We start from the raw sequence: 17,369 nt of genomic DNA on the forward strand, positions 1-17,369 counted from the left end.
ATAAAAAACAAATCTTGGCGAAATACCACACCATGTAATAAAATATTGGTTAGGAGTATAATTTTAGATGGTAAATGTTTAGTGAAAACAAGCATGAGCAACAGAATATTCAGGAGAATAATTACCTTTAATGCAAGAGGGAGGGACCAAGGTCAGCTCCAGAGCTTCAGACAGAAGGGTTGTAAGATAGTCACCCTATAACCGGTGGGTGATGTGTTGAAAGGGTTTTAGTTGGAGGATGTCTTGGAATCTTTTAAATTTCTTTTATAAATGGCCTTTGTATAGACTCAAAATTATTAAGAACACTACATAATAATTAATCTAAAGTAGATATTCTCACTTAATGAGATATTGTACCAATGTCAGCGAGAAGTAGCAGGTGCACTTGGAGACTCATACTGGGGTTCTAAACTTGAAATGATATTCAGAACAAACTGTTGTGGCTTTTAAATCAGACAGTATTGTCCTGACAATTATGGGTGAGTCTGTATAGTTCTGCAGTCAGGTCTCTCTATCCAAGGGTTATGAATAAGGGGATGGCTCCTTGGATGGAAAATGTTTGAAAATAAAGATCGCATGCTGTTGTGATATGTACACAGTACAACAGCTAGTCACATGGCTTTATTTGAATTGTATTAGCTGCTATAAGAAGTCTTGAGATAACTTAAAGTCTATAGGAGAACATGCCAAGTTATATGTAAATATTATATCTGTTTTGATAAGGAACTTGAGCATTGCAGTTTTTGCATTCCCTAGGAGGGGAGGGAGTGGTTCTAAACACATTCCTGTGGATACTTGAGGACAATTGCCTGTGTGTATGTCTCTGTAGAAAGATGATAAATGGGATATATGATAAAGACAGACAGACAGACAAGTAGATAGATATAGATAGATAGGTAGATAGATAGATAGATAGATAGATAGATAGATAGATAGATAGATAGATAGATAGATAGATAGATAGATATAGGTAGTAGAAATAAGTTAGACAGACAGACAAGTAGGTAGGTAGGTAGATAGATAGATAGATAGATAGATAGATAGATAGATAGATAGATAGATAGATAGATAGATAGATAGATAGATAGATAGATATAGGTAGTAGAAATAAGTTGAGATTCGAACTATGAAAGACAGCAATTTTAAGTATCTAGTGTGGTAGAAATATTAGGGTGATCTCTAACATAGATGCTGGTTGTTGCTATTGGGACACAAAGAAAAAGGTAGCTAAATCTATTGCAGAGCCCCCAAAAGTATGTTTTTTTTAATTAAAAAAATAACAAATTTTTGAAAAATATATTTTGTTCTCTTTTCTTTCATTACATATCCAGACTAGGTGAAAAGATGAGCAACATAAAGATAATTCTGGGCAGACTATGACAGTACTGAAGTTAAGAGCTGAGCTATGTAGTGGATGATTGCTCTGTTTAGTTCTGCTGCAGTAGAGAAGAGTGACCTGAGTTTGGTTTCTTATGCATTGTTTTCAGTCTCTCCTGAAATTACTCCATCACCTGAGAGCTGCCCATTACCACGTGTGTGTTGAATAGGATCACCAGCCCAAGCCTCAGGAGTTGGCAAATCTGACTCCATCTAAAGCTTCCTAAAACCCTTAACAATTGTTTCTTCCCTTAAGCTACAAAGAATTGATTCTCCTTTCCCATTGTCAGAAATGTGTCGTTCTGGTTTTAGACTTTTTGGTACTCAGCCCTGCCTGGGTTATTATTTTCTATAAGCTGAAACTTTTACACACAATGTTTAGTTTTCTCTTTTCAACAATATTGCCATTGAATTAGCTAGGGGGAAAGCGAGTGTGTATCGGGGTATACCCTCTACTTTAGGCTAGGGTCCGTGGACTTTCTGCCTCCTTACATTGTCTTTTGTTGATGTTTGCTATCTAAGGATTCATGTGATGTACAACCTTTTTCATGCCCGAGTTTTACTTAGAGTGTTTTTGAGATCTGTCCACACTCTTACACCTATCAGCCTGTCCTTTCTTTTTGTGCCTTAGTACTTTGCCTTTATGTGGATACCCTATTTTTTAAAATTCATCCTTAAGTCAATGACAGTGTAAAATTTTTTTTTTTTTTTGTCAGTCATGGGGCTTGAACTCTGAGCCTGGGTGCTGGCCCTCAGCTCTTCAGTTCAAGGCTAGTGCTCTATCACTTGACCCACAGCACCACTTCCAGTTTTCTGAGTGGCTTATTGGAGATAAGAGTCTCAAGGCCTTTCCTGCTCCGGCTGGCTTTGAACAATGATCCTCAGAACTCAGCCTCCTGAGTAGCTAGGATTACAGGCACGAGCCACCAGGCCCGGCTAGTTAAAAACATTTCTACCTTGGGAGTTTATTAAAAATAATACTGTTGTATATTGTTGGTAGTTTATGAAGCATTTAATGGTATGCTGTTGTGATTGTCATAGATATTAAGTAAGACCCTTGAAATGAGAAAGATTTTGTGGTGTTATATCTCTCCTCTTCTGCATTGTCTATTGAAGGTCGAGTCCCTATGGGCAGGTACCAATCGCTCACGCCCATAATCCTCTCTACACAGGATCTAAGGATCCAGATTCCAAGCCCTCCCAGTGTGGCCCTGAAACACTTACCTCCAACTAATCTCAAAACAGCCCGAAGTAGAGCTATGGCTCAAGTGATAGAGTGGTAGCTTTGAGCAAAAAAAGCTTTGGACCAGCACTCAGGCCCTAAGCTCAAGCATAGAACCAGCACACACACACACATACACATACACACGCGCACACACTCACACACTCACACACACACACACACCATATGATCAGTAGTTGATTTATTGCACAAAGCTATGACTCAAAGAATAAATGATTTCTAAATAGTACTAAAATAAGTGGTAAGCTTGGGGATGTGTATGTGATATTATAAGGAAAACCACTTGGGTTTATGAATGTGACACGTCTCTTCTTTCTTCTACTTCCAAATTCCTCAGGACACTTTTCTTGAAATAAATCCTAGCTTGTTCCTATTGTGATTTGAGAGGCTAGGGCAGGAAAGGGAACGGGGCTTTATGACTAAGTTCTTCTACTGAAGAAGATCCATGTCCGGCTCAGCGTACAACTGTGCATTTCAAAGATTTCATCAAGGCTGAGGATTTTGCACTCAATAGAGTATGGAGATGGCTGAAAGGAAATGGGCTGATTTGTATCTCTTTCCTTAGCACAAATTCATTACAGGCTCATGGACTGAGAGGCAGTGCTATTTCTCTGTAGTCCTAAGTGGATTAATAGGGAACTCTACAGGAAATGGGAATCAATTAATTCTCTGTACAGTAGGAAGCTGGAGTTAGGGGTAATACAACATGTGAGCATTCTTGATAATGATAGAAGGCTGGAAGCAATTTGCCAAGCACATTCAAGTGAAATGTGAGGCACTCAAAAGCTCACCAGGCCAGCCTCATAAACAGAGCAACAAGTAGATAAAGCTCTCTGACACGGGAAGTTTAGTCCAATTCTGCAGAGTGCGTGTGTGTGTGTGTGTGTGTGTGTGTGTGTGTGTGTGTGTGTGTGTGTGTGTGTGTGTGTGTGTGTGTGTGTGTGTGTGTGTGTGTGTGTGTGGCGGGAGGGAACTTAACTTAATTAACATATCCCATTTATACTTGAAGCACAGTGTTTCCTTCCATCTGCCCTCTATCTCGTAAATATATCCCACGTATTTGCATTAAATTCCAAAATAAATTGTTGAGATATAAATTACAGGGAAAATTGGGGGCAGCAGAAGGATGAAATTATCTCATTGTGTGTGTGTGTGTGTGTGTGTGTGTGTGTGCATGTGGTTGTGTGTGTACACGCTCATGCACACATGCATGAACCCATGCACTCACTTTGGGGGCAGCAGAAGGATGAAATTATCTCATTGTGTGTGTGTGTGTGTGTGTGTGTGTGCATGTGGTTGTGTGTGTACACGCTCATGCACACGTGCATGAACCCATGCACTCACTTTGGGGTCAGCAGAAGGATGAAATTATCTCATTGTGTGTGTGTGTGTGTGTGCATGTGTGTGTGTGTGTACATGCTCACGCACTCACATACGCATGCACACATCGGAAGGCTAGGTCTGAGGCTTGAACTCAGGGTCCCAGCACTATCAGTTCCATTTCTGCCATCCCCCTACATTTAAAAAAGTTCACTGAAGATATGAGTCTCCTGAACGCTCCTGTTCAGGCTGCCTTTGAACCTGGATCGCAGCCTACTGAATGGTTAGCATTACAGGCATGAAGAGCCACCGGTGTCTGGCCTTATCTCATTTAGTTTTTTAAACATGTGATAGTGGTTTTACATTAAGCAAACTTGAAGTATTTGAATGGTAGTAGCCAATACAGATGGAGTACTTTGTAAGTTTCAGCCACTATTTTCTGTATTTAAATACAGAATACTGTATTTAAACTTGGAAATACTGTATTTAAATTTGGCTACAAACCAATGAGATAGATAGTCATCATTACACTTTCCATGGTATGGATGAGTATCCTATCACATTATCTAACAAGTCCAAGTTCAAGTAGTAAGAAAGGAAACCAGGATTCAGTCCCCAGTGGCTGAATCTAGATTTCATGTGAATAACACGAAGCTGAATGGTACTGCCTATAATTGGTTATCCTCTAAATAAGCAGAGAGATGTTTTATGTGATTAAAAATAGCTTGAAGTTGAGTAGCAGAATCAAAAAGGTATGGGAATATTGATTTTGTTCCTTTAGTGCTAGAGAAAGGTAATCTATGTGCTTCATAACTTCCTAGTGGTTAAAGCACAAGTTATGTTTATACTGGTGTGGTTAATTTCCTGAATGCTATTTAATTATATTAACCTGATGCCATTTCATTACTGATTTTCACAGTTTTAGTTTTATGATTCACTACCATTAGAAAGATTCTGACCCTGGGGAAGCTTTTGAGAATCTTAAGAAATGAAGAAGATTCTACAATGTCAATTTATTTATTTATTTTTTATTGGTTGTGGGGGCTGAACTCTGGGCCTGGGTGCTGTCCCTTAGTTCTTCAGCTCAAGGCTAGCACACTACCACTTGAGCCACAGCGCCATTTTCCTGCTTTAGTTTTTCTGCCTATGTGGCGCTGAGGAATTGAACCCAGGGCCTCATGCATGTGAGGCAAGCACTCTACCACTTAGCCATCCTCCTAGCCCTTTTTTTTTTTTTTTTTTTTTTTTAAGGAACAGGGAGGGATGAGGAGAGTAATGAAAGGGGTGACATTGATTAAGAGACATTGTACTCACACACTGACATGGTAGATGGCACCCCCTTGTATAACTACTTAAAGATAATAAAATACAATAAAAATATTAAAAGGATACACGGAAAGAAAGATAAGGAAATGGTCCAATGTGAGATTGAACTCAGACTACCCCACAGGATAGTTTCTAGGTAGAGTTTTGTTGTTGTTGTTGTTCATCATGAAGATGTCAACTTTGCTGAATGTTGGACTGGAAGAAGAGAGGTAATGAGGTTTTGAACATTGACCGCCCCTGAGGAGATCCAGGGGACTTTGTATTTGAAGCTTCACTGGGTCTAGTGCCCTCTGCCTATAAAACCTGTTGTGCAGCTAAAGCCTCCACAAAAAAATTTTCACACTGGATTCCAACTGGGGGTTGGAGCTGGAGTTTTCAAGAAGCGAAGCATAAATACATAGTTTTGGTATAGTTATTAGAAATGTGCTGAATCGTGTGAATAGTACACATGAAGGAGAATAGGAGGACAGGGAAGTTGGTGTTGTGCTTGATTTGCTGGTGCATATAGAATGGCAATGAGCTCACATAGAAAAAGAAGGAGTGGACTTCAATTAGATTGGGTTGTAATGGAACCACTGAACATTCTTAGAGTTTCAGTGGGTAGAAAGGAATATCTCAGTAAATTCTGATCCTTTTGCAGAGAGTGACTCAGGGTCAAGTTCATTCTTGTTAAAAATATAGTTCAGTGATTGTTTATCTTTGTGCCAGTAGTCGGGCTTGAACTCTAGGCCTCTACTCTAACTTGGCTTTTCCTCTGTAGGCTGGAGCTAGTCTAATATTTAGGCCTATGTTGACATTTTGCTGGTTAATTGGAGATAAAGGTCTCAGGGACTTTGGCCTTGAACCTTGTTTTTCAGAGTTCAGCCTCATGAGTAGCTCGGATTATAATTGTGGGCTACTGGTGCCCAAGTAATTGTTTCTTTGTGATGTTTGATTGTCTTTTAGAAATATGTTGGTAAGCCAATGGTGTATAGTTACCTCACATGGACACAAATCATCATTTATTATTAAAACCACTACATCTGTCCACAGTAAATAAGGCTGATGTTTATCATAAAAAAGAGTTAGTGAAATACTCTGGTGAGAATTTTTTTTAGATAACATTTTTTCTTTATTTCAGTTGAAATTGACTGCATGCCTGCTATGCTGTTATAGTAATTAAAATTAGAGGTTATCTGGAAATGTTAAAAATTTGTTTCTAGAATAGAAGCAGACTAAGGCATTCCAAAGTCAAGAGACTAAGACCTAAATAATTCTGACAAATTAATTTCTTGTATAATATTAATTATAATTATAATGTAAAATTAATATCTTGTATAATATTAATCTTAGATTAATAAATATATAAATGCTCTTACCTGTTTCCTGATCTTAATTACATCTTTAGCTAACTATTCCAAAGATTTATAGCATGTGTTACAGACTTATAAAATTTCTTTTCTCTTATTATGCCTCAGAAACCTGTTGAATTACATATTTATATATTCATAGCTAGAATTTTATGATGTACATTTAATTAATGTTGGGGTAATAGTGCTTCCCTGGCATTGTTATCTCTGTGAATCATTAGATTATTTTTTTCTTCAAGCCCTGAGAGAACAGTTCTCAAATTAAGTTTTGATATATCTTATTAGTTATGTCTTTTAGCTATAGCAATAGATATTAGTTACCTCTTTTATCTCTAGCTATAGATATTATCCAGTGAGCTGTGAGTTCACATTAAATACGGAGGAGTTTGCATACTATAGAATGGAAATGCAGAGCCATTCCATTTTCTTTTCTGTTTCTCTTCCTCTGTTTCTTTTATCCTTTGTTTCTTTTATTGATAAATTCAACTACCACCCAGCCACTATGTTGTCTTTACTAGTATGTTCTGGGTTTCATTTACAACAATAACTTTACATGTGATTTGAATTTGGATGTCTGAGCACATAATATGTGTGATGTTCGTGGTGGGGGGATGGCACTAGGGCTTGAACTCAGAACCTTGGAGCTTCCCCTCAGTGCTGACACTCTACTACTTGAGCCACAACTCCACTCCTGGTGTTTTGGTAGTTAATTGGAGGTAAAAAATCTCATGGACTTTTCTGCCCAAGATGGCTTTAAATCAAAATCCTAATATCTCAGCCACCCGAGTAGCAGGTGTAAGTCATCAGTATCCAGCTGTATTTCTTTATGAGTTACTACATCTTATTTTATACCACCTCTTTTCTGGAAAATGACTTAAGTAATATTTCTCTCAATCCAAACATGGGCTTTACAAAATAGCTCACATGGTATTTTATCATGGTATTTGTCATGTGGTGAACAAACTAAACATATGTTTCTGACTTTTCATAGAAACCTTATGTTACAGAAAAGGTATGATTCAGGGAAGATTGCCATTTCGAGCATGTTTTCAGATTTCCAGAGGAAATCTGATAGAAATGAGTGGACCAGGAGGGAATCCACAGAGAGCCAGTCATGCGCTGCATGTGTACCGATAAGCCTGCTTTCCCGAACTGCCGAGAGGCTGCAGCCACCACATGGCTTCCTGCGCTTTGGAGCTTTGAAAGGTCCTTGAATTTAGACAAAAAGCAATTTATAGTAACCAGCTGGTGTGTCTGTAGAAGAAATGTCAGCAAATTCCCTCAACTACTGCAAGAATGGGGTGGAGGATGAGGGGCTTAGGAACACATAAGAAATGCACAAAGAGGCTCAGAAGAAATTGTGCTGTAAAGGAGCAGACCTTTAGACTTCCAAGAATAAAATGATAGTGTATCATGAGCCCCAGGTTCAGAATATAATACAGAAATGGAATACCGGCTAATAAATCCTATGAGATCAGGATGCTTATAAATATCTTTTTTTATAAGCTCATGGCCCTCAGTACTAGCCTACAGAGTTTGAAAATGAAAATAACTCCCTCAACAAAAATGTAAAATAGCCATATACTGTTCAGGCTGAATGAAGTTTTTATATCCTTATAAATATAAATACTTCTGTAAGAATATTAATCACTGGTGTTGGAGTTCTAATTCTGTGTTGCTTTTTTATAGCCTTGGCTCATGAATGAGAAGCAAACAGATTTAAATATTGGAGAATTTTCTTTCATATACCAATTCCATTTCATCTAAGATTATATTTATGCCTCTGGTTCTCTTTGCAATTTACAGTAGTCATGTTCGGCTTTTCACTGGACACGTATCAATTTTCTCAATGTAGGGGTTTGAATTTTTTATTTAGTGTAGTTAATTCTCTGAACAGATATCTGCCAATCACATTTAAGACCTTTGCAGTGAACAGCAGATAGGGCATATAAAACTCAACTGTATTTGGAGAACAGATGATTATTTTTCTCTTTGAAAACTAAAATAAGCAAATCCTGTGACTTACACCTCGGCCTGGAAAAAAAAATATGCACAAGTGTATTTTTGTCTTATTGATGTCACACCGCAACAATCTTTTTTTGGCCTAGGATTGAAGAATTTTAAAATTATATAAGCATGCACATCCGTTTCTTAAAAGTGTTTTAACCTCTGCGGGGGGGGGATGAATGAGCCGAGCGAGAGCCCATGGTGTTGAATTTCTTTAAAAATATTCCATTGTTTTAAAAAGCATATTTGTGACTGGTAATACCATAGAAGGTGCTGTGGCATTACGTGCTCACTTGAAATGATGTCTTAAAAATTATCTTCACACCAGGTGTTCCGAAATTCCCCAAAGAAAAAATCGATCCCTTGGAAGTGGAAGAAGGTGACCCCATTGTCCTTCGTTGCAATCCACCCAAAGGCTTACCCCCGCTGCACGTTTACTGGATGAATATTGGTAAGGAATGCTGCACCCCACTGACAAGAGTGCAGATTAATTGCATGTAGAGTAAAAGAAAGATGCCAAATGTAAATTTTTCTCATAAGCGTATTCCTGCAGACTCAAACAGGTTACTTCAAAACAGACAAATTCAAAAGTATGCCCTGGGTCCTAAGTATAAACTAAAGTGCAAATGGGGAAACATTTAGACAAACCACTAAAGCTATCTCTTGATCTTATTACATTTGAAAAGGTAAGAATTGGTCTGCGAAGACTGGACTTTCTATATTCTACTTTCTATATTTCTATTCTAATTAATTGCTTTTTGGGATATAGGTCATGTTCGAGTTGAGACTGGCTTGTGTTTGGGTTGCTTACTTAGTATTTCTGTTGTAAATATATTCTACCTGCCAAATGAACAGACGCACAAACAAATTAGTGTTAACCTTTGTGCTGGATTTTCCAAGAAGCTTTCCCAACATAAATTCCAGGGTTTCTCCCTCTCCTTCTCCCTTTCCTTCTCCTTCTCCCCTTTCCCCCCTCCTCTCCCTCCTCTTTCCCTCCCTCCGTCCCTCCCTCCCTTCTTTTCTTCCCTTCTTCCTTTCCTCCTTCCTTCCTTCCTTCCTGCCTGCCTGCCTGCCTTCCTTCCTTCCTTCCTATCCTCCTTCCTTCCTTCCTTCCTTCCTTCCTTCCTTCCTTTTTTGGTGCAGGTACTGTACTAGAGATTGAATTCAGGGCTTGGACCTGGGCACTGTCCCTTAGCTTTTTCACTCAAAGCTGCCATCCTAACACTTGAGGTACAATCCATTTCTGGCTTTGGAGATAAGAGTCTCTCAGACTTTTCTGTCTGGACTGGCTTCCAACTGTGATCCTCATATTTCAGACTGCTAAGTAGTTAGGGTTACAGTGTGAGCCAGTAGTGTCTGGCACAAATCCCAGCTTTCTGTAAAGCCCTCTTTTAGCATTGCTTTAGCTCCCTAGATATATCCTCACTATGTCCCACATAGGAAAACTATATATATATATATATTTTTTTTCAAAATAAAGCAAATGAAGCTGCTTTTGGCTGAAGCCAAAATTGCAAACTCCAATCACCCTAGCATCTCTCGGGTTGCACTGGGACAGCATTGTGTATATCCCCTTTCAGTAGCACTGTTTCAAAGAAATATTATACCCTCATCCCTCCAAAAATAAAAGAATAATTCAATCATTATCCAACTTTCCTATAGGTCAGTGCAGACTTGGAGCAAAAGTAAAGATCTAAAAAGACACACAATGTCCAAGTGCTTGACCGTCAGTGGCAGCTTTGCTCATGAGTTCCTAGTTCCTTGTCTTTATTTATTTACTTAATTTTTATTGTTTATTATAAAGGTGATGTATAGAGGATTTACAATTACATAGGTCAGGTAGAATACATTTTGTTTGGACAATGTTACCCCTTCCCTTGCTCCTTCTCAGTTTTCCCCTCCTATCTCCACCTAGGAGCTGTGTAGTTCATTTCTTATTTTAAAATATTTGCCTATTCATTGCTCTTTTAGCATTACCAAATTTGAGAGGAATAGGAGAAGAGAAGAAAAAAATCAAATAAGGTGAAATAACCTAAAGGGATTAAAAATGAATGAATGGAAAATATACTTGTAGGGGACAAAGGCCCCTCACAATCACTCCATATTTCCTTCCAGAATTAGAACACATTGAGCAAGATGAACGAGTCTACATGAGCCAAGATGGGGATCTGTACTTCGCCAATGTGGAAGAAAAAGACAGTCGGAATGACTATTGTTGCTTTGCTGCATTTCCAAGATTGAGGACGATCGTACAAAAGATGCCAATGAAATTAACAGTGAACAGTTGTAAGTCCAAATCATGTATCAATCTGTCTTGCATGCTGAATGCAAATGTGTGTGTGTGTGTGTGTGTGTGTGTGTGTATGTGTGTGTGTAATTTCATCCTGGCAGGAGCCATTTAGATCAGGGTTGGTATTTTCCGTGATTATTTCATTCAACTCCAGAGACTTCATCCAGATGAACAGAACATCTGCATGTGCAGATCAACAGTAGCTCTTTTTCTGCAGCCGGGGGGAGGGGGGAAAATCTCAATTCACAGTACAAGTGTCTTTCATTTGATATATGCAGGATCTAGTCAGTCTTCCCTGGGTGAAACACAAAATGAAATTCCTGGATTTTCTAAAGCAAGATGACAGCATTGATTCACTGTGACCTTGCATAACGTGGCAGGTGGGAGATGGGAGACCAAACAGCAAAGTCGAAAATAAGAGAATCAGGATTAACATTTTTAGCAAGCTTTTTTTTTCTTTGTCCTTCCTAAATTGGCAAAGTTATTCCAACTGATTCTGTTTCCTATTTGTTTCTGGGTTCCCAAATGGGAAAGAGTAATTAGTGGGAGGAGGAACATAAGACTCAAAGGGAAGAGATAATCCACAATCATTTTACAGGCTGAATAAGTGGCTTTGGAATTGTGGAGAGCTGGCATGACCATTTTATTGTCTGATGTGGTCCATGTTTTGTGGGGTTTTTTTCATTATTGTATGTAGAATCATACTGCCATGCCTTCACCTGAATCCTTTCCACCTGTACTCATCCATGGGAATTCCAGAATAAGCTCTTCATAATTTCTTCTGTGCTAAACCATATTCTCATAACCATGTGAGAGGGGAACCATGTTCTACCTCATTCTGTAATTTCCTGCAAAGACATGACTGTTCATTTTTTATTAATAGCAGCATGTACCATTATGTTTGTGTTGTTTTTCTTCCATTTGTTTTTTATTTCAGTAAAGCATGCTAATGAGTCAAGTTCATCCACAGAAATTAATTCCAAGGGTAAGTTAAGCAGTGTAAAGAATTAGTATTAACGTTTAAGGATTCAGGTGGACCTGTTGCAACAATGAGAAGTACAAAATGTCATGTCAAAACCAGCTTTACAATTTCGGTGTGGGGGGGGGGAGGGGGGTATAATTGGGTGGGGGGAGGGGGGTAAAATTGGGTGGGGGGAGGGGGGAGGCAGGGAAGGGAAGTGAAGGGTAAACAAAGGAGGAGGCTGCAATGCTTGGTAAGAAATGTATGCATTATTCTGCCCATGTAATTGTAGCCCCTCTGTACAGTATGTTCTCAAATAAAATAAAATACAATTTAACAAAAAAAAAAAAAAAAAAGAATTAGTATTAATTTTTACCTTAATGCTTATTCAGAGATCACACCTCAAAATATGAATGTTTCCTTTGTTACCTTTATGAATTTATTAAAATGCTAGCATTCCTAATTAAAAAAACTGATTACCATGGAGTTTTTATTGTCCTCTTAAGTGCATGCAAAAAAACTGAATTTTACATATTTATAACTATAAAAATATAAAATAGTTAAATAGTATTATAATATACTAATACATTATATTAAATATAAAATTATTAAAATATATTTATAACTATAGAGATATAATGACATTTAATTAGAATTATGTAGCACATTATTTTGTATCACTATATTATTATAATTCTATAATATCACATAATTTATTAAGATGTATAGATACAGATTTAGGTATTTAAAATAATTTTATTTTCATTTTTGATCATTTCTTTTTTAAAAAATAATATCTTTATGTAATTGTACCAAGGAGTTTCAATTAAACATTTCAATTCATTAGTACGATACATCTTGATCAATGTCACCTCTTTGCTTGTTCTCTGCCAATCTTTCAAACCCTATCCCCTCAATTTACCTGGTCCCATTTTCACACATGTACATTGAATAATATGACCGTGTTATCTTGGGTTTTCTAACGCATCTTTTGTACTACATTAGATAGATAGCTTTATATGAAGCAAATAAAAAGAAATACTTAAGGGTCAAGAGAAGTAGGAAAACACTGAATTTAAGAAAATTAAATGAATATCTTTCTCACAAGACTTGTTAGAATAGCTCATAGACCATGATGCATTGCGATTCTCTGGAGAAGACTAGAGTTTTGCGGTGTTTTCTCAGTTTGTTTGTCTGTGAGACCTTTCTTGTTTCATTTATTTTAACCATAGAACACCTGTTAGAGTTAGTGCTTTAGGTAAGAGGTCTATGTAATATGAATTATGTAACAGGCTATTTTCTGTAGTGAGGGCAATCTTGTCATGTGGACCTACGACTTCAATTTTTTGATGCATGGGTGACATCAGGAGAAGTAAATCAGAGCTATCCTTTTTGGCTATCCTCAGCCTTAAGTTACCTCATGTTTCCCAGACATCATTTTCTCTGGGGTCAACGCCTCAGGCTTATACACTTTCTTTACAGCATCCAATAAAAACCACTGTGTGTAGTCAATGGCCAACAGTGATTTCTCGCTGTGTCAATACTTGTAAAAAGCACATAGAAAAGCAAAAACTGTTTCCAGCACCTGAAAGTTCCTTCTTCTGATAGTACAGAATGACAACTATTTATTTCCATTCCATAGAAAGTCAAATTGCATTGATATCGGATAAGAACAGAAGCAATGCCTGCTCAGCATTTGGAAATAAAATAAAAATTAGCAGTGGATATTGCAATCTTCTCATCTGTAAAAATTATGCTTTTTTTTTTTTTTAAAAAAAAGGAGAAAAATAGACTAGGTCCATTTGCAGTTAGTAAGAATGTTTACTAGCTATTTCCTAATACGGGTTTTATGTTTGAGAGTTCCTGAGGCTGTGAGTCGTTTCCAGAGGACTGATTTCTTCAGTCAGAATTTCTCCATTATAAACCCAGGAAACTGTGTGTTTTTTTTTTTAACTAGGAACCTTAGCAAGCACATAGCACATTAAATAAAAGGAAGACAAATGGCCACCACATCTGACAAAGCCTCATAAACGTGTAGCATATAAAATTCACAGATTCCTAGCTTAAGTGTTTCATCAAGAAGTGACTTACCTTCAATCTATTCACAATGATAACCTTTATGAAATAATTAGTTAACAAATCTGAGGCACAACTCATGCTTCACGGAAAGAGAGAAGAGCAGTCTAAATCGAAATGCATGCAGATGTATGTCTATGCCCACATGGACACCTATGTTAAGATGTTTGGAGACAGATGCACCATACAGAATTTCCACTACCCCTGTGTGGAAAAGGCCCAACCTTTCCATTCCTCTCCATAGCCAATTCAATCAAGCAGAGGAAGCCTAGACTGCTGCTGCCTCCTCCTGAGAGAGGCGACTCGTCTTCTATGACCATCCTCAAAGGAGACACGCTGTTGCTGGAGTGCTTCGCGGAGGGCCTGTGAGTAGCCAGACCTCTGCTTACTCATGGCTTTGTATCCTGGTTTTCGAATGGGCCACATACACATCTTCAAATGTCTTTCTTTTTCTAAGTGACAAGTCCTGCTACTGTATTTCCAGAGGAAGACACTTGTACGTAGACATCAGGACAGGACTAAAATGGACTCCTAATTCACTGCCTCTGTCTCTGGGATAGGGTGGGATCTCCTTAATGGAGTCAATCGTGGAAGTCAATACTGGCCATTGAGTATGAGTGTGTTGATAGACCACCAACTTTTTCCCTTTTCTCCCCATATCTTGTGCTACTTCTACTTGCTATAGGACCCGCTCTGCTCCTTTCTCATTTACCTCATGTGTCACCCTGTTGTCTTCATACACAAGCAGGTGTGGGCTGTGGAATTTAAGAGAGTTTCACATCAAAACCTGCTTAACTGAACTGCCCTCACAGTGTACTTTCCCAGTACCTACATGAAATCATGAACAGCCCTCTCTCAGTCATCTTTCTCCTTCTCTCTTTTCCTTTTCTCTCTCTTTTCTGGCCACTGCTACTCTCCCCAGTGCTGGAGTTTGAACTTAGACCCCAGGCTTGCTAAACAGGCATCTTGCCACTTAAGCTACATGTCAGGCCCCTATTTGCTTGGGGTTCGTCTCACTTTAGGCTCAGCCAGTCTAGACTGTAATCCTCCTACTCATGTTTCCCCAAGTCAATGGGATAACTGGCACGCACAACCCATCTCCCCAGAAAAGCCATTATTTGAAATGGATTCTGGAGAATTCCCTTTTGCTTATGCTGGCCCTGAATCATGATCTCCCAGTATCCACCTCCTAAGCAGCCAGGATTATAGGCTTGAGTCACCAGGCTTGGTTGTCATGTGGTCATCTCTTGACGTATTTATTGGGAAACTACTATAAGCCTATGTAAACTGATGCTGTCTTTTTTCATAATTTGGTCATTTTGTCATCTGCTTTTTACCATTACCCCTCTGAACTTAACAATCCTTCCATACCATCCAAGACACCATGGAGAATGACATGAAAAAGAGAATCCTATTTCCCTAGCCAATCAAGTTTATCCATTTGAGCCATAATCAACTTATAAGCTTATATGCATTTGGGAGTCTGTTTGTATATTTATTTGTCAGTTGTGGGGCTTGAACTCAGGCTCTGGGCACTGTCCCTGAGTTCTTTTTTGCTCAACACTAGTGCTCTACCACTTTGAACCACAGCGCCACTTGCAGTTTTCTGGTGGTTAATTGGAGATAAGAGTCTCATGGACTTTCCTGCCCCAGGCTTTGAATTGTGATCCTCAGATTTCAGCCTCCTGAGTAGGCTGGATCACATATGAGCCATCAACACCGAGCTGGGAGTCTCTTTAATAGAAAAGTGTTTAAAAAATAAATCTACACATTCATTCTGAATGACTAGGTTTAAATGACATGATGAAGGAAAGGGATGAATTTCAGTGGTTTGAAAACTCCTGCACTTGGCCAAATTTCCTTTCTACCTAGCAAAATGTATTCAAGTTGTTTGCTTCCCTTCCATTACCATTGCTTCCCTACCATTACCAGTACATGGTGACGAAATATTTGGATGTGGAGCGGTGTGGCCTCTGTTGAGGAAATTGGGTTCCTGTTTTATTGTAGTAGACCTAAGCCGTCATGTTCCACCTGACTCGTGATGGAGACCACCTGCTGTCATGGTTGTGTTCATGTGGATTCACACAGGAACAAACTAAAATCTCAGAGGATTCATCACAATCGTGGGCTGCCTTTCTCTCAGTCTCCTCATTTACGGATTCCTTTTTCCTTCGTTCCCACACATGTCTTGAGTGGACTGGGCATTGTGTAGGTTGGCTTTAAATAAGAGAAAAGATAGAAAGTTACAAAGAAAGATATCAAAAGAAATGAATGTCCATATCTGTGCATCTTTGACACACAAAAATACCCACATAGTGTCACCAAAACCTGTACCTGATGTGGCTACATTTTCTGCCTAGTGGTTAGGCCATACTCTCTAGTCCTTTTTTTTTTAGTTTTTGTCTGTCCTTTCTGGGGCTTGAAATTAGGGCTTGGACACTATCCCTGAGTCCCTTTGTGCTCAAGGTTAGTGCTCAACTACTGGAGCCACAGCGCCACTTTCAGCTTTTGCTGAATAGTTTATTGGAGATAAGAGTCTCACAGACTTTCCTGCCTGGGCTGGCTTTGAACCATGATCCCCAGATCTCAGTCTCCTGAGTAGCTAGGATTACAGGCATGAACCATCAGCATCTGGCTCATTTCCACCTTTTTGACCGGTTAATGGAGATATAAGTTTTACTCAGACTTTCTTGTCTGAGAGCATATTGTGGGCTCCAGGCTACCTTGGAATGAATGTCCTTTTCCTCTCCTTAGCCAGCCAATGTGTTTTGCCTTTTCATCTGAGCCACACAATCCAAGATCACTTTCCTTAGGATGAAAGGCAAATCACTGTTTCCTAATGCTGAGCCTTGGAGCCCATGTCAACATTGTGTTCAAGGTTGGACCGGAAGAGGGGAACACACAGAAAGATTGTTCTCACAGTTGAAAATATATATCATAATACTACCACAATAGATTCCAAATATACAGCTTCTTCCGGTCACATTTACTCACAAGTAGTTAAATAGCTTAATAAAGAGATCAGAGAATTATTAGCAGCTTACCAAGTATGATACTTACCCACAGCCCTGCAGTGTGCAGGTCAGTCTCTTTGGTAAGGATAATAAAGTTCAGTGGGTATGTAAATGCAAGCTGGTGAAGACTGTCCTCGGGTGTATTTATTTGTTCATTCATTCATTTATCTATCTGTCCATTTATTTATTTCAGACCAACTCCACAGATCGAGTGGAATAAATTGGATGGGGATTTACCAAAGGAAAGAGAAACAAAAGAAAACTATGGCAAGACTTTGAAGATAGAAAATGTGTCCTTCCAAGACAAAGGACTTTATCGCTGCATAGCCAACAATTTCTTAGGAATGGCGAGTCATATTTTCAATGTCACAGTAGAAGGTATGTTCCCCAAGATGACTTTTTTGTT

General features: G+C 38.6%; 1 protein-coding gene across 6 annotated transcripts in view; it reads left to right on the forward strand.

Annotated features, from left to right (window-relative positions):
• The window catches only part of Chl1 (cell adhesion molecule L1 like), a 739,723-nt gene that overhangs the window by 680,326 nt on the left and 42,028 nt on the right, over positions 1-17,369 (forward strand). For 5 of the 6 annotated variants that reach the window (XM_070018980.1, XM_070018978.1, XM_070018983.1 and 2 more), the window contains 5 exons: positions 8,951-9,073; positions 10,738-10,908; positions 11,850-11,897; positions 14,194-14,314; positions 17,157-17,341. In XM_070018980.1, coding sequence (XP_069875081.1) covers positions 8,951-9,073; positions 10,738-10,908; positions 11,850-11,897; positions 14,194-14,314; positions 17,157-17,341 — 648 coding nt within the window. The remainder of the gene's footprint in view (positions 1-8,950; positions 9,074-10,737; positions 10,909-11,849; positions 11,898-14,193; positions 14,315-17,156; positions 17,342-17,369) is intronic. The other variant, XM_070018982.1, reaches the window with a different exon arrangement.

Source organism: Dipodomys merriami, unplaced genomic scaffold, assembly GCF_024711535.1.
Source record: "Dipodomys merriami isolate MVZ:Mamm:240054 unplaced genomic scaffold, mDipMer1.0.p SCAF_13, whole genome shotgun sequence".
In the NCBI taxonomy this organism is placed as follows: Eukaryota; Metazoa; Chordata; class Mammalia; order Rodentia; family Heteromyidae; genus Dipodomys; species Dipodomys merriami.